Consider the following 23,148-nt stretch of genomic DNA (forward strand, 5'->3'; position numbering starts at 1 on the left):
ATTATAGAACCACATTTAGCTGTGAGCTTGACTTACGGTATCTTCTTTGCACAAAACAATTTTTTCTAAAAAATATACAAACAAACAACAAATTTAATTGTTTTTTAAGTAAAATCTTAGCAATTTATGAAAAATTATTTATTTTCTGATAAAAGTTTTGAAAACTAAGCTAGTTGAAGATAAATATTATCAGATATTAAAGATAATATCTTGGGATATTGCAAGCATTGAAAAATAATAGTTTTCTTTAGTAAATTGCATCTTTTTATGGGGGTGCCCATCTTGCCCCGCAGTTTTTTTGACCGATGATAAAAAAGCTATTTTTTAATGTGTTATTTGGAAAACTATTTATCACTTTTTAAAACTTTTAATGGTTGGAGGTCAAAGTAATAATGTAAAAGATAAGGATGGTAACCAATTTTACCAAAATAATAACGTTTAAGTAGGCTTAAATCGCGCTTATCCTTAGGGTGCTCATCTTGCCCCGCCTGACCCTATTGGTCCTGGTAGAGGGGAAACTTGGCAAAAGCCAGACCGAAGGTTCAGCCTTGACATTTTAAGCTGTCAGGCAGCTCCAACTGAATACCATACAAAAAAAAAAAAATAGTTCCCTATTAAACAAATAACGCCAAAATATATGTGAAGCAAACAGTACAAAAACTAAACTTGAACTAAATTCATTTGAAACGGTTTATTCGTAAATTTCATAAATTATGTTTAATACAGAAGACATATTATTATGCTACGTAGCTATATTCATCTCCCGAGTTGGGTGTCCGTTCGATATACTGTTTATCAATCAACGATTCAATACATTTCTTGATCATCCCGATGCTAGGTGCGAAAGACACTTTTGATTGAGCCAATATCTGTAGGGAAAATAAATGAATGAATCAATGGGTTCTTTCGGCTAAAAAATCGTGTTTCGTGCTCTAACCTCCTGTATAAGGGCATTGTGTCTCAGAACTTTTCTCGATTTCATTATGCGAACAATGGTTGCCTGCAGGTACATCTTCCTATCTTCATCGACCGAGTTGATAGTATTTTCAATCTGAAATTGGTGTATAAAATGTGTTTAAATTGCATGGATAGATAGGAACAAATTAAAAGTTTTTACTTCCTGAGGTGTTTCCTTCTGCAAAGCAGCGGTTATTTTGAACTTAGTTCGTTTGTTGATATAATTCTTGTTCAATGACAACTTCGAATTCTCGTCGACGCCCTGGAAATATTAAGTCTATAAAAAAGTCTTGAGAATAATTTATTAGGAATACCTCAGTATCAGATAGCAGAAGTTTTGACTCCACAAGACTCAGAATATGTTTCTGGAGCATATCCTTGTTCAGTTGCAACGAATCCTGTATTTCCTTGTAGTGCAAACTGTCAGTAGACTCAAACAGCAACAGAATGGCCATTTGATAAGTCTGCATAGTGACCATGTAGTTGCGGTCGGCAAAGGAGATTTTCAATTCCCCATGGCATAGATGATTCAACCAGGTTAGCTTTCGCCCACTGAAGTTCACATGGTAAAAACTTTCAAACAATCTAATGGGCTTCTCAAACTCCTGGGGTACCGCAAAGCCACTTGTAATCTGCGTGGGACCTAATGGCCAAGCACCGGCTTGTAAAATTTTAATGGACAGATTGATTCCTGAGATAAGTGACAATTGATCAATTAGAATAAAAACAATTAGGGAATAGACATCCATGAAACGGTAAGCTACCTAATTCCTTGTTTTGCTGCTTTAAGTAATGGGCGAATTTTGTGTTCAGGTCTGCTGACACTGATATATCGGTGAACATGCGGTGCAGTTTGTTGGTAAATTCATATCCACAAGCTTGCTTCAATTTATTGATCATCATTTCTTCTGCATCCATGCTTTGCGATTGATCGTGGATGAGTCTGAAACATACAAAACAAAAATGTTTATTAAATCAACTTTATAAGGAAACCATCAAAATCTTACCGTTTTGCCAGCATTCTGCTGTAAAACTTTTGATAGAAATCTTTATCCTCGATATACTTGAAGATAGTGATGCTTTTGGTTAATTTCGATTCGATTTCAATTTCCGTAGTCTTCGACTTCTTTAATAAGCTATCACAGTACTTTGCAACCAGTTCTGCACTCTTGCTAGGCTGTTTTTCGCAGAGCTTCGAATTGATGACGTTAGAGCACGCTTTATCTAGAGCACTCAGGAACACTGGATCGGAATTAAAAGTATCAGCGATGAGTGCTTCATACTTTTCGTGAACCTGTAGCATTCCTTCTACGAACTGCACGTGAATCTATAGAAATATGGAAATGTGTTAGGTTGTTATAATCCAGCGGCTGACAATAAGTAGTGCGCAGAATTACCGTTTCTCCCTTTAAAGTAGATATCATTTGAATCCCTTCGTTCCTTATGTGCTCCATAAAAGTTTGCACCAACGCCTTCAGCGCATCCGGAATCGGTTTGAGTATCGTGTAGAGATTCTTAAGATCCTTCCTTTTTTCGGTCGATACCATTTCACTGCATTCCGAGTACAGGAAGTCCAAATGATCAGTTATCATCCGTTGTTCACATTCCTTCCGTAGTTTTGGGATCGAGCTAAAATTTTTAAAATAAAGGAATTTAAAATCGCATGATTTTTTTTTATTAAGGTGAAGATGAATCGAAGCCAGACCTCAAATTTTCAAGAGCACAAATCTGGAGAACCAAATATCCGTTTGAACTGAAAACTTAATTGATTGGTCACTAGCTGGTGGTGACCAATCGATTAAGTTTTAAGCTCAAACGGGTATTCGGTTCTCCAGATTTGTGCTCTTGAAAATTTGAGATCTGGCTTCGATTCACATTCACCTTAAGGCTCACCTGTTATGGAGATACTTCAAAGCTCGTCTGTTTTCTTCGTCGAGCTTTTTTATTACTTCTTCCATGTAGCTGCTGACAGTGCAAACCTTGGAAAGTGCAAAACACAACAAATTATAATTATATTCTATTTCTATAATCTGGACTGGACTACCAGTACCGTAAAGTGCCATTTCACGTTTCAAATTTTGTTTCTTTTTGCAAACGTAAAAACAAGCCCTTCATAATAGGATGTGATGCGAATGCTCATCACACAGTTTGGAGTAGCACCGATATAAATGATAGGGGAGAAAACCTCCTAGAATACATAATCAACAATAACATTGACATTAAAGTATCTTGATCAAGGGTTTCTACAGCCCTCTGATATATGGTCCTTAGCTCCATTCAAAGTAGTTCGGTTTATACAAAATATTATTCCCCATTTTGAAAATACCGAAATCATGAGTTGAGGATAACTAATCATAGTAATCTATCACCTTGAATACGGTTATACATTAAAATGGGTGGTGTATCACAATAGATCAAACAAATGGTCGCAGTGATTATACACCCAACACAGGAAAAAAAAAAGTGCCATTTTTCAACGCACGTAATAATTATCATTTTCCATTTTTTGGATTTTTTTTTAAATGCGCTAAATAACGACACTTTAAAAAACCAATGGGATCATCTTTCGTAAAGGTTTTTTTTTTATATCGAACATGGATTTGTATAAAATTTTGATTATAGAAAACGGGACCCAATCAAAAACCGAGATGTAGAAAAGTTAAAATAACACCTAAATGCACAATTACGTTTGCCATTCTTTGTTCTATTTTTATGGACAGGCTAAATAAAATTAAAATCAATGAAGATTCTATCCAGTGAGAAATTAGTCAATACATGCGAAAATTATGATAATATCAAAAATAGGCCAGCTACCATAATTCTTAACATGAGCCCTCTATATGTGATCAAAATTTCATACAAATTGAAAAACTTTAGATGTTAACACATATCACCTTGGAATTATCAACACGTACCTGTAACAATCTATTTGCTTCCAATTTGTAGAACTCTCCGCTATCCTGGAGTAATGGAGCTTCGAAGGTCTGCTGATATAATATCAGGGATCCTTTCTTCTTGTACTCCTGAACACAAACGAAACTTTGAATGGTTCCCTTTATGATGTGCTCCATGTCGGACCGTTGAGTGGTGTTGAGACGGTCGTTCCTAATACCTTCCAACAGCTGGGCCACCAATGCGTCACCAACGTTTACTATCATCTGTTGTCGCCAGATGTCCAAACCCAGTTCACCGATTTCCAGCTGCTCTTGGGAATCATGATTGATGCAACCGTAAACCACTTCCACTTCGGATAACTTTTGTTTCTTTATGTGCTGTTGATTTAAATAACTAGAGAAACGGAGAACATAAATTGAGTATTGTTCACAAACGCTACACCAATGATCATAACAGCTAGGTGCAGACGCACTTAAACTTACAGATATAGATGGTTCAAAAATTCCACACCTTTACTGTACTGTGCCCAGGCATCGTGATATCGTTGGAGTAAGGCATACGCCGATTGTTCGGAATTTTGCGGACTCATCGTGGGCTGGGACACTTTCTCCTTCAACAGACATCGAACGTGCTCTTCCAGAAATGCTTTTGTCTCGGAATAAAGCTTGTCCGCCAGTGGTTCGGGGTGAGCAACGCATATTGAGTAAATATCTCTGCAATAAAATGTTTCGTATAAGTCGGGAAGGAAAAGCAGCATTCACAATTGAGTGGTATACGGAAAACTGTCTCCTCACAAAATGAACAACGTTTTGCCTCTCTAGAAAAGAAGTCTCGAGTCTTCACTTTTGAGCATTTTGGAAGGAAATCGACCAAACCCCCAAACCACTATTATTGAAAAGGTTTTCTGTACAAAAAAAAATGATACGCTTCGAATTAATATTTGATATTATAAAAAAAACATTCCCTGGGCTTGGGATTATATTTTCCAGGGAGCGATGAATTTTGATAATTGATCGCTGTTGTTAGTAGTTTTGATTAGATGTTGGGTGAATTTCAAAGCAATGGCAACCTTTTTATTACAAAATTTAGATTTTATCTTCTGACCTAAAATTCTGGTTAAACTACTGTACTATGCAGTTGGGCTGCACTAGGCTATCACTCATCAAAATTACTTTCACTTCGGGAAAATATAATTTCAAACTGGCGAGAAGATTACGAACTGAGGGTGGGTTAGGAGCACAATTAGACCCTTGAATGTGCAATGTGGGGTAGTAATTGGGAATGCCATTGACGGTTTGTAATCTTCTACGAGGTTTTCGAAAACCAACAGGGCGCGTGCACCGGGTTGCGGATAGGAGCAAAGGGAGATCAATAGCATCTACCTAAAATAATAGAACAAAAAGCCGTTCGATGATTAGGTAATGTTTAGCGATCTTCTATGGTGTTCTAGTACTATAAAATTCTTCACTCACTGGGAATTTTGGCCTTGATAATAACAATAGTGATAAAAACATAAAATAATACCTAATACTTGATAAGTACAATGTAGCTTCAATATAGTAATAAATGAAATAAAATCAATTTTCTATACTTGACAAGGTTTTGAAGACAATCAATGAGTGAAAGAACTACCTATTAGAAAAGCCACATCAGCTAAGGCTATACATATACAAATGTTGGTCATAGGGTCATGGCGAGCATTCGGTATGTACGTCTATGATTGATTCTTATCTAATAGGGGCACTAGAAGACCACGCGGACAATTTCGAAACAAATTATTTTTATACATCGGTCTTACGATCCGAAAGGCTCAGCTATGCTGCAAAGTCATTTTAAAAGCTATTCATTACTACTGTTTAATTGTTTATAATTCTAACAAAACTACATAATTAACTCATTACTAATCACTGTTTCTATATTCTCTTTTTCTCTCCTTCTTATCTGTTGCATGATTATGAGCATCACTAATATAACGCATGAGCATGCACAATAAGAATAATTTCAGGATTGAAAGCAGTACATGGATACCTGGATAGAATAGCTTCGAAAAGGGCGCTCAAAATATAATATTTCTGATCAGGGAAGTATTATTATTAAGGGTATGTATGTTTTTCCATTATTAACACTTAGATCACACAAACAAATGAACTAATAATATCAAATATTTTTAAAATATTTTTATTTGAATCAGTATCGTCAATCAGTGCAAAAACAGATAAAGTTTGTAAAGTTATCACCATCGATTGAATTGCGCTCTGTATAGTAATGTTCAATCAGTATCAAAATCTCCTAAAGCGTCGCATTGTGCCATCAGCAGCCCTCATATTGTTATTATTTTGTTGTTTATAAAATTTCTGGAAAGCGATCAGCATATTCTTTCTTACTTGTACAATGGCCGATCTATTTGGAATTTTAATAAGTCAAATCTAACTTCAAAACTCAAATTTAATTGCTCTCAGCACATTTACATTTTGCAGCATTAATCGCATTACTGTGTCAAGTCTTCTCCATTCCCTATACCCTACCCCAACCCTTCTTATCCTTTCCGATGGTGTTCAAGTGGTCCGCATAGACTATTACGGCCATTACCTATCCCTTCCCCCGGCTTTGGACTGACTTGCGCTCTCATTGCCCCACCAAACGCTGCAAAATGAAAATGAAAAATGAAAATGATATTATAAAAAAAACATTGAAGGTAGAGTTTTCAAATTTCCCGGGATTTGATTTCCCGGGAAACGGGAAATAAATATGCCATTTCCCGGGAAATCCCGGGATCCCGGGAAATTTTCAAAAACCTGAAAACAAAGCAAAGTTGATGATTTTTTTTTGATTATTCGTATTTTTGTTATATTTTTTATACCAGTTAACTTGTATGGTACGTACATTTTCTTTTTTGTAAGTAATTTATTTATGTTTCTCAAAAAAATCTATTGATTTCGTTGTATACGCTAGGCTTCAGAACAACACAAATTATGATATTGAGTCCATGTGGAGATTATTCTTGACAAATCGTATGAACTTCAAGTAATATGTACAGGACGAACTCCATTATCCGGGATTCGATTATCCGGACTTTTAGACTCGATTATCCGGAATTTGTTCTTTGATATTCTTTTTTTTTTGAGATTTTATGCATAAATTTGAGATAATTTGGTATTGCCATATACAATATATAAACCATTCTGCAGCTTTGGATGTAGGTAAAAAAGGGGGTTTGGAAAAGAGGTTTTTTGTATGCCGGTCAAAATAATTTCTTCCCAAGACCCCTAATGTTCCTAGAAATAACTTCTGGCTACGCCACTGCATTATATAAATAAAACAACAAAAAAAAAAGATAATATTTAAGATCTTTTAATGCAGATTTTAATTTTTCTTTTAGTGATTCGATTATTATTAGGAAGATCCGGAGGGAAAAAAAATCGATACAACAGATAATCGAGTCCGACCTGTACCAACATTAAATAAAACCTTTCAAGCACTAGAATAAAATCCAGCTAGAGTCTAACGATGGAAAATGTAACGGTTAAATCCATGAAAACTTTATGAGCGTACTCAATTCATGGATGATCCCTCGAACAATCCTGTATTTTGTATAGTATATAATCTATTTTGGAAAAAAAAACATCGTCAAAGAGCTATCCATTTTATCAACAACTATTTGATTGCAAAAAAACAACAAATCAATATCTAAGTATAACTAGTGATGTAGTAAGGTCATTGGTTAGAATGATATGAAAAGTAAATTATACGATAGTTTTGGTTTGTAAATGGATGGTCAATCCTTTTTTAATAGAATTACCCGGGAAATACAGAAATCCCGGGAAACACGGGAATCCCGGGAAACAGGAAATCATTTCCCGGGAAACGGGAAACCCGGGAAATCTCATTTCCCGGGAAATGTTCCCGGGATTGTCTTTGGAGAAACTGTTTCTAACTTTTAACCGCGCCGATAATAACGATTTTAGATGTGCACAGTTACATGAAATCTTATTTAAGGGAAGGCGGGGCAATATGGGTCCCCTCTGATTTAAGCTTGAAAAACATAGTTTGATCCCGATTACCTTAGGACCTTATAAAGGATGCTTCAACAAGCCACCGCCGTAAAAACTGAGCGAAAATTTTAATTATTTTGTTTAGGAAAATTTGTTGCCACTGCGAAAATTTTGGATGAAAATATAAGCTTTGCATAAAGTGTTGTTTGAATTGTTTTGCCCTGCAGATCGGTATTCTGCTATATATCAAGGGTGGAGGGCGGCTGTCAAATGGGAGTAAAATTGAAAAGCCGCCAACCTAAGTCCAGAACCAGTTTTAAGGCTTAACGCGGAAAAGTAAAAAATATTATTCGCAAAATTTGAGGGGGGTCTGTAGCCTTGAGGTAACGCTTTCGCTTCATAAGCGGAAGGTCATGGGATCGATTCCCAGCCCCTCCACAAAAAACCCGTCCAGCCACCAGAAGACGCCTCACGGAGGACCGTGCTTTGGGGAGCACATCCATCCTCCGTCAGTATCAGATGGTGACTGAGACAAACTGACCCTCTTCGCAGGCAGCTAGCCTCACTAATAGCAGAGCTCTCTCCTACCTGCTCGGTGTGAGAGTAAAAGAGTAGGAGAGAGTGAAACTAGATGTAAATATAGATAAGTTAAAAATAGATCTGTATCGATAAAGAAGCTACAGATCAACTGAGTCCGGCACAGTAGTGGCCACGAGCACGGAGTGCCTATAAAAAGAAAAAAAAATAAAAAAAAAAAAATAAATAAAGATCTATTCGCAAAATTCCAGGTAATCAATGCGCTTAAAAGATATTATTTGCAAGCAGTTATTTGCTACGTGCTACCAGGCCGGATTTGGGGGGGTGCCAAGGGGACAAATGCCCCGGGCCCCCCGATGAAGGGGGCCCCCCGAGAATTGAAAAGTGAAACACAATTCAATGAATTATTTTTTACGCTAACGATTTTAAATTGAATTGATATTATGACATGAGATAATTTAATTTTAAACTTAATAACAAATTCAGTACATATATTATCTGAATTTTCAAGTATCGATGAAAATCCTTCTGTTCGTATCAAGGTTATATAATAAACTACAAAACTCTTCTCGGGTTGATAACAGCAAACTATTACAAATGTACATTGACAGATACTGTCAAAATTACAGTGCTATATGTCCTGGAATGATCTTGGAAAGACGTAGATACTCAGTAATTCATAGATTTTCTTGATTTTACTTTCAGAGTACTGAAACAATTGATCTATCAAACATATCTGAGATTCTACCGGAATTTCGAAATTTCCAAATTCTACACTACTCTTTTCGATTTGTGAACAGATTTTAATAATTTTGAATGAATATTTTCATGGTTTTGTTAAAATATTGCAATTTTTACTAAAGACTTAGAATTCATTAAAAATTTTGACACAAATTTACAGAATTCATTAAAATATTGCAAAACACCGAGAGCTTAAAATTTATCATATTTTTTTACGCAAATCTACAGAATTTAAATTCAATTATATTTTCCCCGATCTCTAAATTACTAGCTTAAGTGGATATATTATCAAGGTAATTTTATTATGGTCTTTGTAAGATTTCCGCTCGAGGGCTACTTACAGAGACTATAGTATTATCTGCAAGTTGTCTAAGCGTGAAAAGTTTTTCCATACTGTTGTCTATTTTTGGAACATTGAAATAATAAAGCAAGGAACTAAGACTTCAGTCTTGGAGAAGGCTCATATAGCTAATTCTGGAAGTTGCTAATTGACCGATATTAAAGCTCATGTGCATTTCTGAAAGCTATTGCTTCTCTTCCACAAAGACTAGTTGATTATCTGATCAAAGAAACGCTAGACAATCGTTTGTTTCTTTACCGTGACGAAAACCAAATTGATGGGATCATTTTGTACTACAATATAGGTAAGAAATCAGAAAATTTCTACACAATGAAATAAAAAAGGTAATCGATTTGCATATTGCTTCAATAAAGACTTTGAAAAACAGTCGTTCATGAAATGGAAAAATCTGCAGCAAAATGGAAAAAAGTTAATTTAATCTTTGCTTTAGTTATCTAAGACTCGATGAATCATATAGTGTTGATTTCAACTGAAACAATTTCAATTTTGGACTTAATTGAGAACGATTCGGTCATGATTCAATCTCATCATCTCTTATGTACGACTTTCCAAGTATTCTATACAGATGATTTACTTTCAAAGAAAACGATGTTGGTATAGTCAAAATCGATAAACTACTATTACAATCACATTTTTTTGGAGTTTTCTGAGTATCTTATTTCCATAATACTTAGCTTTCCTATGCATTCCCGCTCATTTTGTATCAAGGGCCCACGTGAAGAGATCTGACCCGGGCCCCCCGAAGCCCAATCCGGCACTGCGTGCTACTACAGTGCGCTGTTGGTAATTTAATCAGCAAATTTGGCTTAATTCCCAAAATGGATGTTTTCTAGAAAATTGATTACGCTTTCACCAGTATTTGGTCGGAATTATGTATGGTTGTTTACTTTTTAGAACCAGCGACACGTTGGGGTAGCAATAAAGAGCCGCCAGTTCCACCCTTGCTATATATGGCATTATGAAATTGTATAGATTGTAGAATAAATTTTCACTAAAAACATAACTCTTATATAGAACATGTAGAAACGGAGCAATATGGTCATGGCAAATCAAAGGCACCTCATCACAAAAATATACAATCAATACATTCATGTTTTGCAGTTTCATTGCAATATTTTTGCCGCGTATGATTCTGATTAATACCAGAATTTGGTAACTATTCAAAGTTTTTTGAATGTCAATGTTCGAAAAGTGAAGCTATCAGAACCATGATTTATTGAGCTGTCAACAAAGCACACAATTTCATGATTCAATATTTAGTCTTTAACCTAGTTTTTGTACACAACTCTTACATGTATAGGTATTGCCTTCTTCTAAATTTTGTCTTGTAGGCGCTTTTTCTTATCAAAATCATCAGATTAAATATGGTGGCTCATATTGCCCCGCATAGTGTAATGTTTTTCAAAAATGTAGAAAATTCTAAATAACCTTTTTTTACGAAATACAACCGTGGCACGAAAGGAGACACTTCAAACTGCTAATAGACCTAATATGACAATTAATTCGTAATATGTTTCAAAGTTTTAATGACCTTTTCTTCCGGTAATCCCTACTGTTCCTATCGACCCTTAATCATATTTGAAAGATTAATATAATAGTCAGACACTTTACCTGATAAATGATTCGTTAAGGTTATCATCAATTCGAATAATGGCTATACAACATTTAGGTAAACTCTTGTAAACAATTTTGAGGAAATGAAGGACAAAGTTGCTGCTCGGAATTCACTTGATTCCGTTCAAATACATCACTTAATAGTTGTTTCCTCTATAGGTGATCTCTTTACCCCGACATAAATGAAAGGACGTATTACAAAATTACAATCTCTATACCTTCAACTCACTCTTTAGATTCAGTTCACAAAAACGCATTTTCCCAGCAAATATAGTGCTGGTGGTTTCGTCAACCATGCAAATAAGGGCAGTTCATCCTTAGTGTTGTGTAATATAAACATTTTTTTCACCGATTCGCAAGAAAAATGTTGATCCAGAAGGGTGGCAAGTTAAGCAACAACACTCATGTATAACAACTTTCAATTTCTTATCATAGAGTTGCTAACATGTAGACAATCTTAAGGTGTCCACTTTAATCCCACCACCCCTAACTAAAAATGAGAATGTAATGAAATAGTAAACAACATCTCTATTACTCAAATCGTATTATTGAACTGATGTTACGATAAGAGGCTTGCAAGTTCAAACGATTTCATCTAAAATAGTTGATATATGTGAGCAGAATGATAACACGACAAACAATGTTGATGAAAATTATTTCATTTACAAATTTGCGATGTACGTATTTTGATTGAGGTTAAACATGAATGAGAATGGAAAAATAATAAAGACTTACACAAATCGGCTGTTCCATTCTTCGCGTTTTACCCTACCGAGGGTCACAACCTCTTTGATGGTTCCTTTCAGCTCATTCCAGGTCTTCTCGAAGTCGATACGTTTTGGCTTCAAGGACATGTTGTTCCGTGAGCTGAGCGATACGAATCCTACAACATTACAAAGCGTATTAGCCATGGAACTCATATATTACCTAATTACCAACCAATAAGGAATTGATGCAGCACAGTTTTGTGTTCATCAGCCGAATTGCCTTTGCCAAAAATTTCTTCTGCGATGCACTGCAGTTTTGATCTGTGTGATGAGCCTTCACTTTTTGCGTAAGTGTCATGCAAGCGCAGCATCACCCCTCGACGTTTTACACGGTTATTTTTCATTAGGCGGAATCGGGTGTTTACACGAAGCATACACTCAGGAATAAAAATAGACACAGAATTACTAAAGTTTCTGCATTACGGGAGCGACTCAAATTTGGGCGAGTAAAATGGTCGTCCACGAAGCTGTTACATACTCAATCACGATTTGCTTGTTCGGTAATTTTTTATACTGGGTACGAATTGTAAATCATAAAAAATACCGAACCTTCAGCTTTTTGACTGAAAACTTCTGAGGTTCAGTAATAATTTTTACTTTTTACTGAACTACGGTAACATTACCGAACAGGCTGAAAAGTCAGTAAAAACAATTACCGACTGTTCAGTAGTTGATGTTTTTTTACTGACTTGTCGTCAAAATCAAATCAAAACAAACTGATGCGCATGCGGGAAAGTGTCAAATGAGAATCTCCTGCTGTAGAATCGACCGGCGCTGGAAGACACGGCTATTGCAACCAAACTTTTCCTGCACCTATTTTGCGCTTTCTCGTGGTAAGTAGTCGAAATTTAGTGAGAAAATCAACCATTTTAAGCAGCCAAAAGGCTTAGCACGATTTTAACTGCTTAAGCTAAGGGTCTGTCTCAATTGGGCTATTAAAAATAATTCACACTTAAATTTGACAGTTCAAAAATAATTTCCCCTACAAACGATTAATGAACTGTCAAATATTAATTTTTGCTGGTCCAATTCGCGAAAGTTGCCGAACCAACGTTATCATAATTTAAGATGATTCGTGAAAAGAAAATACTTCAATCTATTTTGTTTGTCTGTTGAAAATTGCTTCGAATCATTGGAAGTGTATTTGTTTTAGCCAAGTCAAGTAAATAGTTTTTTTTTTATTTATCAAACATATGAGATATGTTGTAATAATGTTCAACATTTCTGATCTCTAGGGAACAAGACTCTGCAAATATGCCGTCAATGTATCGTCAGCCTTGGTGAGGAAAATTGTATTACTATTATCGGCGCTTGCGGTTAAAGTTAGAAACGGTTTCGCACCGTTGTTGGATTTTTTTAAAATCTATGCGAGGTTGGAAGTGGTGCATTCGATTCGCATCCGAATGCGGCTCTAATACGCCCTACTTCCAAAGAATGGTATCTTGCATGGATTCTGAGAAAACTCCATTTTCGGCAAACTGCATTTTCGAACGATTGATCGAACTTACAATTATTCATCTCATCAGCTTTAGGAAAAATCTGGACAAATTCTCACCGTACACGCAAACAAATTTTGTTGTATAATCTACCAAATCCATGGTAGAATTAAGAACTGTACCAACGATTTTCAACCGACTACAAACATCTGTTAAGTTTACTATAATCTGGTGAAAATCACTGAGCAGTGCAGTAAATTTGACTATGTCCATAGTAGCATCCACTACAAAGCATTGTATTTCAATCCGTGACACCCACCGTACAACACAGTGTGGTCAAAAGTATGATGCTAAACTTCTCAAATCAAGAATGTTTCTAGTCAAAAATACTACAACTCTGGTTGAATCAACAGAAGAAATTTTCTTGTATAGTGATGTTGACTACACGGGAAAAAATTCTGTGGTAATAATTACTATTGTAGCTGACTACGCCCATTCTAGAAACTACCATGGAATTTTAGACCAATTTACTATGTTTACGGTACATCCCACCATATAACTGGTACATTCGACAGAAATAATTTACAACAATCTGATTTCGACTACAAACATGGTAAAATCAAGCGCGTTTCTGGTCTGCTGAAAATTGCCGGTGCGAGCGCTTAAGTTAACCCCCTAAAATAGTAGTTCTTACCGCACAATTTTTTTGCGTGTATGTTTTGGTAGAGTTAACAGATTAATGTAGTCGGTTGAAAATCGTTGGTGCAGTTCTTAATTTTACCATGGATTCAGTAGATTCTACAATAAAATTCATTTCAGTGTACGGACCAAGGTACGAACAATAGTTTGAAACCGAAACAGTGTTCTTAAGTATATTGTTAAATTTAGGTTTCAGAATGTCCGCAAAAATAAAATCTCTCTCAACCAATAACTTTATTTTCGATAGTTGTTTGCATCAGTTATCGTGAAGCTAAGCTGGCTTATATATTCCAGGGGTAACGTATCAAGCGTTTTCTCGTATTTAGACGAATACCGAGTTATGTATGATATAGGGTGATCAAAGTATTTTGGACAGACCGTTACGCGTATATAATTTGGCCATTTTCGGCAAAATCTAATGGAGGTGGCCAAATTATACACACGTAACGCTCTGTCCAAAATACATAAAACACCCTAAGCGTCTTTTAGATGTGCGAAAACGTCCACTGCTGTAAAGTGAAGCCATACTGAAGGAGTCTGGGTTCGATTTCTGGAGAATCCACTGTTATTCTTAATGGAAATTTCTTTGACCTTGTTTAAGGGGGCACAATCCATCATCAATTTGAGAATTTTCAAAAGCAGTTTTTTGAGAATGTGTTCACTGTATTCCATTCTTCAACCAAAACACAGTGATAACACTTTCGTCGTATAAATTTTAGTTTTGATCAGAAAAACTGGTGTTGAAGTTCCAATTATGACGATGACGGATCGTTGAACGTTGGTCCTAATAGAAATTGAGACATTTTTAAGCCTCCAAAATGCAGTTTTTAAACAAATTGAGAAAAATAAAAACACAGTTTGGACACTGGATCCTTAATATAATGCACAATTCTTTTTATTATGAGCTAAATGTTTATCTACATAGGTGTTTTATGCAAGGCCTTTGACGAGCTTCATCAGATCTATAGTCAAAGTCGTCGTAGTACTTTGATGCTGCATTATATTCTCAACGTTCGACAATTCCAGTAAGAATGCATGGTGATCTGTCATTAATGCGATACATCGAACTGAATGATCATAATTTGTCGTAAATGGGGCGTGACAATGAGTAGTTGGTTATTAGAACAACTCCGTCCACAATTCCGACCATAAATCCCCTGCCTTCATCTTCAAAGCTAAATAGCTTAGATAGAAACGTAGATGCCGAAGAAATTCGTCATTGATGGAAAACACTTTGAAAATAGTCGCCTTGCTTTCCTGCTGGTAATTGAACGACAATCGTTATCATATTGTTGAAACAAACGTAAGGAATTAATGTACCTATTCTTACGGTTCCTTATTCCAATTCTGTGGGGGTGGCGTCTCGTCAGCGAAATCCGAAACATTCAAGTTCGCATGATAATCAACGAGTAGTTCAACCAGACTCCAGTTCCGCCGTTCCACGGCTACATGTAGAGAACTGATGAACTTGTTTTGGGCACATAGACGGGGTTTGGGATTTTTCACCAATAGCAACTCAGCTTTTTCAATCATAATCTTCGGCGGCGTTTGTTCCAACATGCACTTTATTGACTTCTATTTTGGACACTAGAAGCTCGACATAGTCCAAATTTCCGCAGGTCCTTGCATTGTGCACCTTGATGAGACTATTTTGGTTGATTCCAGCTTGAGATATACTGGAAATCATCAGGTCTCCTGTGGTCGCTGCTTTCCAGATGTTTTGTACGTCGAAATGCTTTGCGAGTACCTTGCCAGCTGTTCAGGAAAGAATCCTGGTTGTGAGGATTTCATCCCACCCTTGCAACCTGTTCCGTCACTGAGAAAAAGTGATCGTAAATAAAGCTATTCTGGCCAGAATATTTCGTTAAACTTACTTTTACTGGTCTTGAATCTTGCGAAGGCAGCAGGAATATCCGACCGCAGATGAATTACCGGATAGGGGAAACAACATTATGTTGAAAGTAAACATCTAACACCGATCGCCCGAGCGAGCGAAAAAGAAAATAACTATCGATCTGTCAAATTTAAGTCTGCTCTGCAGCAGACTTATTTTTGACAGATCGAAATCAGGGGTGGAATAATTATCGAACTGTCAAGTTTAAGTACGAATTATTTTTAATAGCCCAATTGAGACAGACCCTAAGTATGCTGTTTCGCTCAAGATAGAAATCCTTTATAAGAGAGATTCGTGGAAGCTGACATTTCTGTCAAAGTGTGAGCCAATCGAGCAGCGAGAGCTGTCAAAGTGTGAGCCAAACGAACATGCGTTATGTTTGTTTTGAACTTTTCTTGAGGAGTAATGTAATCCGCTTGAAATTATTTCGGTAAAAGTAATTTTGCATGAAGCAAAAATATGAAATGTTTTACTTTTTTGAATTTTTGTCAATGCGATTTTTAGTTTTTAATTTTTTCGGCTGTTTATTAGTTTTGATATGTAGCTCATAACGAAACAAAATACACTTTGTAGCAATGAGGAAGTCATGTCCGTGTTACAATATTATTCTCGACGCCGAGCAAAATCAGCACTGCTGGTCTGTTGCCAAATCATTCCATTTTACTTCCGCTTATCTCTCTATAAAGGATCACTAGCTCAAGAAAAGTAAAATTTTCTGCCCAAGAAATGCTCAAGAAATTTCCTACAGTGGGCTCCATTTGAAATGACATTTCTTTTCAACTGCGTACTGCGATCAAAGAAAAATGCTTTTCTTGACCATTTCTTGCAAGAAATTTCCCACGCATCGAGATAGGCGATTACTTTTCTGTTGAAGTGCATACTTCGCTTTACGTTGGAAAATTCGGTTGGTTTCCATACAGGAAGTAAATTCATCTGCATCACTGAGTTTGCCTCTTGTATGCAAACCAACCAAATAATGATTTTGTCACACATTTTTCGATTACTTCCACTGAGATATAAGCATACCGTAGATGTTTATTCGTACGAAAAATGCATGTCGATGTTCATGATCATGTCGATTGGGTTTTAATTTGTATTGATTTCTGAAAAAAAAGATGAATAGTATTGGAAAGAAAAGTGACCAATTTAAACCACCACTTTTCCCCGTCATAAAACCTGCAATTGTAGTAGTGAGAAGACTTATGTTTGACTCCCTCTCACCACTATATGTAAACACAAAGCACGTGGTATATCTGTCAAAACACTGGATGGCATTTAAACAGGCCCTGTATGCGAATATAGAGCCAATATAGTGCTTATTTAATGCCCGTATGCATCAGGCTTAGAAGCATTAATGATGCTGTAATAGGGTTTCTATGTAGCGGAAGTGCTGTTATAAGGTGTGTAAGCATTTGTGGTGCTATTATAATGCATGTACGCATGTATGATGCTGATTAAGGGCTCATTATTAGTGCTTATGGTTACTTGGGTACTTGGGTTCAAATCACTTTTTTAACAATACTAAATATTTTTATTTTCTAACTATTTTTCACTCAATATTTCTTGCTTTCTGAACTTGTTTTGTTTACTTCTGTCAGTCAAGCTACACAGAAAAATGTAACAGTTGTTTTACATGAAAATAAGAATTTGACTAAAATTGCAAGGTATTTATTAAACCATTAAAAATCAATACAGTGTTCTGTTACAATTCAAAAAACTGTTATTGAATAGGGTAACGACTGTTTATTTCGTTCTTAAACGCTAAGAGTTGGTGCCAGTGGCAAAAAGTAGTATTCCAATAACGATCGCGCTACGCTGGATTCTCAAAATTCAAACACAAGTACATGGAAGAATGGTAGTCGTGAACTGTCAAAACATATGAAAAAAAAAATGAAAAAACGTAAATTAGGAAACTGGATCAAAAAAGTAGTGATTAGAAATCAAGCGTAATGTGAATGCTTAACTTTTTGTGTTTAGTTCAACTCTCGTGGTGCTTTATTTGCTTCAGGATTTCGTTTTTACTACCCCTAAAAAAGAGCCATCCAATGCCTTTTCAGTTTTGAATATCGTCCTATTGTATATTCAATCAAGAATAATGTTGCGTCAACATTCAATGTATTGTATCCAATACGTTATATTGTACATGATTGGTTTATGCCATTTACTAAATGGTACGTTATTATTCGGGATGCCATACGTTTAGCCCCAAGCACAATGTGAGCGGCAGCGCGGTACAGCGGCAAAACGGCAAGCCCATCTTGAGCTACACTCTACTTGTTAAGTTAATGTTGAAAAGGATTTAGTCAACACTGGATTGATAAATAAAGTGTAGATCAGAATGGGCATGCCGTTTTGCCGATGTACCGCGTTGCCGTTCACATTGTGCTTGGGGCCTTTCCCCTACATTTCCCCCACAGATGGATCGTAATAATCATTAGTTTATGAATGCCACTTGCCACCCTTAGAGCATCTTTAACGGGAGCGACTATTTGGGTGATTAAAATGATCACCCCCAGAGTTGTCATTTTAGTTTAGTCACTCATTCTCACACCGGTGGCTACCATATTTAATAACTCGTTTCCGTACCGGCTTTTTGGGATAACATATGAGTTGTGAAAATAATGGTGATCAATAGGGTCCTAAAACCCTGTCTCAATTTTATTACCAAACGCTTAAGTTTAGGGCAGAAACACATGTTTACTCAATTTTTAAATGATTTTCATTGGTTTAAGTACAAAAAACATTTTATTATGATTTTTGAGATTTTGTCACACCCCTTGGTTTAAACTCGAATTTTGGGTATATTTTGTTTTCCGTGTCCCTTCCGAAATGTCAGATGGGAATAACCCCAGTGTTAAAACTATATGCCCTGTGGCATTTTTGTCGAAAAAGTGAATGTCAAACAAGATCACAAGTGTCAAGGTTGATATTTGGAACCATTTTTAAAATTGAAGTTAAAAAATGATATAGCCGTTATTTGAGCGGGAAAACTTGCTAAAGTAGTTGCAAGAACATGCTCTTTCGTATTATTGAATAAAAAGGAGAATTCATTAAACATTTTAGGACCCAATTCAGGTTGGGAATTTTTGTAACTCTGCTGGAATATCTATTATATTCTGGTGCGGAATTTTTAGAATGCCATCGGAATCCTTGGGATTCCGACTAGAATGCTTGGGATTCCGACTGGAATCCTTGGGATTCCGACTGGAATCCTTGGGATTCCGACTGGAATCCTTGGGATTCCGACTGGAATCCTTGGGATTCCGCCTGGAATCCTTGGGATTCCGCCTGGAATCCTTGGGATACCAGCTGGAATTCCAGTCAGAATCCCGAGGACTCTAGTCTGAATCCCGAGGATTCCAGCCGGAATCCCGAGGATTCCAGTCAGAATCCCGAGGACTCTAGTCTGAATCCCGAGGATTCCAGCCGGAATCCCGAGGACTCTAGTCGGAATCCCAAGGATTCCAGTCGGAATCCCAAGGATTCCAGTCGGAATCCCAAAATCCCATAATTCTCCGAAATCGAGGATTTTCGAGTATTTCATAAACTTCTATCGGATTTCCAATAATTGCATCAGATTCCTAGTATTCTTATCAAAATCTTGAAAAAAAATTCGGGTAAACCTAATTCTCAAAATTATGAAATTTCTACTTCATGCGCATCAGATTACTAAAACTCCAACCAGAATTTCATATCCCACACCGTACACTGTAAACTCGGCATTACCCTTTAATGTGGAAAAAATACCCATTATTTGCTGATATATGGAAACGTCAAAATGATGGGTACTTTATTTTTTCAGATACAGAGTATTTTATACCCTTTTATATATTCCACGGACTTACTCTTTAATGGGTGAAAAAAATCTTGCAATTCATAATAGTTCTTTATGGAGCAGAGACATACTTGCAGTAACACGATGGAATAACTGTTTTCTAAATTTGGATAGATCAATGGTATGTATAATTTCTTTCCCTCTAGTGTTCTGATAAATATGAAACAATCATTTGATTACAGGATACTTTTGCTTCCATATACATCCCGTATGCATGTCAAAATCGCCAATAGTAGATGTCAGTTTGCTAGGCTAGTAACATCAACGTGAACCAATTCATTATGCTCCCGCACCTGAACAATAATTAATTGCAAATAGTTTATTCAATAAAAATTATGTATATGATCAAGTGTTTTAGTAGATATTTTTATAAACGAGAAAAAATATTAAAATCAAACAGAATTTTCATATCTTGAAAAAGAGTAAATTTTACTCTGTTTCTCAGAACAAATGTTTTGGATAATGGGTAAAATTCACTCGTTGATCTGACGTACAAGCCCTTTACTCTTTAAAGAGTAAAGGCCCTTTACTCTTTTTATGAGTTAAACTAGTTTCTCTCAAAAAGGGTACTTTTTTACCCTTTAAAGGGTACTTTGGTCTTACAGTGTATATGCTTGAATTCAAATCGAATAGCAGCGCAACTATCGCGCTGCTAAATTTGCTCACCCGATGCTTTCCGAAAGCAGCGCTGTCATTTTGCTACCCCGGTTAGCAGCGCCCGGTACGGATCAGCGTAATGATACTGCGCTATGTAATTTAGTTTAGTCGCGCACCGTTACGACTGCTCTTAGGTATGTGATAAAGTGTGGCCTAGTTGTCCTTCGGCTTGCTATTCCTCTAAACTGTTCAATTCCCAATAAACCATTTCCGTCAGACCTAACCCCCAATTTTTATATTTTTCTTCGAAAGGCGATTATTTTTTATGATTATTGACGCTTTCAGATATTTTTTTATATGCACTCCTGATTTTCTTACAATTTTTTGAAAATTTGGGAATTTGAGGTGAATTTTGTCGTGCGGCACAGTTGTTTCAACCCTGTGGGTATAGAAAGTGGAGATTTGGCCAAAACTTACAACATCCCTGCATTGAATGTTTGTAGACACAACAAAATGTCAAATCCAGCAACAACAAAATTGACTCGCTCGTTGGTTTGTTGCTTATCAACCTCACGCTAAACTTGTTCCGCTCAAAAATGAGTACCGGGTGCACAAAAACGCTCAATATGCGGAATTTGCTTCCATTTTTCTCTTGATTATAAAAGCAAGTTTTTCAGATTTTTGTCTATTTAAATAGTTAAGGCTCAAGAATCCATCATTCAATCATCAGCAATCATCAAAACTGAAAAACCAGTTTTTTCGTTCATATTCAACGAAATCCTCATGAAAATCTATCATTGCATTACAGATAGCAAGTGTAGTGCGATGATAGATTATCTTGAGCATTGCTTAAATTTTGAGCAAAAAAACTGGTTTTGAAAATTTGTAAAACGATGATGGTTATTTTCCTCTTAAAGCGGAAGCAAATGGGAAAACAAATTTCACATTTACGACCATTTTTCAGCTTTTCGATGGAAAAAATCCCCGAATACTCCCCATCTTGCCAACGGTTAACTGTTTGCTGCCACGTTGAAGATGACTGACAGTTCCATCACAAATAATCCATTTTCAGCGATCTGCATGTAGCCAATAGCCAACATACGTATAGGCTGAGTGCGAAGGAGTGCGAAATGCACAGATTTTTCACTTCCTCAGATATTTTTGCATTCGTTGCCTTATTTTCTGTAGATCACAAAAACACATGCGATGCGTGAATCTGGTTAAGCGTGCTGTTTCTATGCGCTCAGCCACCGAAATCACAAGTACTCCACGAAAAATGGCCATCGTTGCAGCTGGACAAATTTGATTTTCATCTTTGAAATTCCATTCCAACTAACCCATTCACCTCATTGCGTGAATCTGCCGTGGTGCGCCGGATGATCCGCGATAGGTTCCTGCTCTCTTGTGGTTTTGTGGCCGGAAGCAAACTGGCACGAAGATTTCACTGCGCGGGAGCATATCATTTTTATTCCTGGATGTCCATGGAAGCCGGGGTGGAATCTAAATCAAATCGAACAGCTCTTGCAACCTCGAAAGCGGAAATGTTCCGGATTTTAAATTGGGGTCAAATAGCTTAAAAGACGATATGCTGCCACACAGTGAAATTTATCGTCGCCAATTTTCCAATGACCGCATACCCAGGATAGAGTAGGGACCTTATCAGGTTGAGCACCACGGCAACTTCCTACGAAGATAAGAAGGGGATCTTTAATCTGTTCGTGAAGAATTCCGTCACGATGGCTGCCTTCGCTCTCTTCCTGATGGTTCCAGTTTCCACTTGTTTGGGGTCTTGAAAATAAAACGGGGAAATATGTTTGCGCACGCAATTAACTTTAAGGTTCCGATGATGGAACCTGTTAAGATAGATAGGTCGTTTCCGGGACGGATATGGGGTATGCAGTCATCACCATTACCAAAAAAAGGAACAAGTAGTGCATCCAAACCCAAAGATCAACAAAGATGAGACCAATGTTCTAAATTCACTTAGGTGGTGCAAATCACTGAAGCATGTCACTATTTCTTTCTTTTATTTGCCGGCTGACGTCACTATTTGCTCTGCATAAGAATAACGAAAGAGTGAAAAAGAGAACTAATGTCACGCATCAATGATCTGTGCCACCTGAGTAAATTTCAATCATGGGAGTAAATCCAGAAGCTTGAGTGGAGACCACGAAGGAACAGCTGATCAAAATTCACCACAACGTGGAGATAAAATCATAGGGGGAAAAGGGGCCTGATAAATATCGGAGAGAAATAAAATGTAAAGGACCGTGGGGCGAACTGTCGTGCCGCCAGTTTTTCATTGTTTTTCAATAGTTAGGGGCTACAAAACATATGGGTTCCTTTGGGAAGTTTGTCCAGTAAATTGAAAGAAAGCTCATGAGCAAATACAATTTTTTGACGGAAATGGTCTATAAAAAGAGACTTACAAAAAAAAAACATAAACAAATTGGCAAGTTGGTTCGATTTGCATGGAATACCACATTTTTTTATCATGATTAATTTTTGCAGGTCGATAAAGCAGAAGAAGCCCGCTATTTTGGTATCGACATTTTGATAACATTTTACGAATATACTTTACGCACAATCGATGACGATTACTATCGATTTGTTGTATGAGCGTCTTTGAAGCTCGATATAAAGAAATGTGTAGAAATTTAAAGATATGGTTGACCGGGATCTGTGACTATCCGTATTTCTGAGTGAATATTCAAAAACACGAAGTCACAGATTATTATTACTCTAGCTGATAAATGATACCCCGTTTTACGGTACTCAAAAAGAATTCTCGCGAAACATTACTAAAGGACCTATCTAACATTG

The 23,148-nt window shown here is 36.6% G+C and overlaps 1 protein-coding gene and 1 long non-coding RNA gene across 2 annotated transcripts; both read right to left on the reverse strand.

Annotated features, from left to right (window-relative positions):
• Window positions 1-666: 666 nt before the first annotated feature.
• Window positions 667-12,340, reverse strand: LOC5568516 (cullin-2). Its single transcript, XM_001652290.2, has 12 exons — window positions 12,037-12,340; window positions 11,833-11,980; window positions 4,335-4,565; window positions 3,873-4,245; window positions 2,851-2,936; window positions 2,355-2,586; window positions 1,965-2,284; window positions 1,722-1,900; window positions 1,272-1,648; window positions 1,118-1,219; window positions 938-1,051; window positions 667-869 (listed from the first exon to the last, which is right to left on the reverse strand). The coding sequence occupies exons 1-12, from the start codon at window positions 12,236-12,238 to the stop codon at window positions 738-740; spliced, it is 2,496 nt and encodes an 831-aa protein (XP_001652340.2). The 5' UTR covers window positions 12,239-12,340; the 3' UTR covers window positions 667-737.
• Window positions 12,341-14,876: 2,536 nt separating this feature from the next.
• LOC110678324 lies at window positions 14,877-16,070 on the reverse strand. The gene is made up of 3 exons (XR_002501501.1): window positions 15,874-16,070; window positions 15,320-15,815; window positions 14,877-15,259 (listed from the first exon to the last, which is right to left on the reverse strand). It is a non-coding gene; the product is annotated as an uncharacterized LOC110678324 (long non-coding RNA).
• Between the last annotated feature and the right edge of the window lie 7,078 nt (window positions 16,071-23,148).

This window comes from Aedes aegypti, chromosome 3, assembly GCF_002204515.2.
Source record: "Aedes aegypti strain LVP_AGWG chromosome 3, AaegL5.0 Primary Assembly, whole genome shotgun sequence".
NCBI lineage: Eukaryota > Metazoa > Arthropoda > Insecta > Diptera > Culicidae > Aedes > Aedes aegypti.

Excerpts from the sequence above, each read along its gene's own strand:
- LOC5568516 (XM_001652290.2), bottom strand. The coding sequence starts at position 12,238 with ATGCTTCGTGTAAACACCCGATTCCGCCTAATGAAAAATAACCGTGTA. Across the intron at positions 4,246-4,334 it reads TTTTTGAACCATCTATATCT|TTATTTAAATCAACAGCACA; the intron begins GTAAGTTTAAGT and ends CCGTTTCTCTAG. Across the intron at positions 1,220-1,271 it reads TTCTGCTATCTGATACTGAG|GGCGTCGACGAGAATTCGAA; the intron begins GTATTCCTAATA and ends TAATATTTCCAG.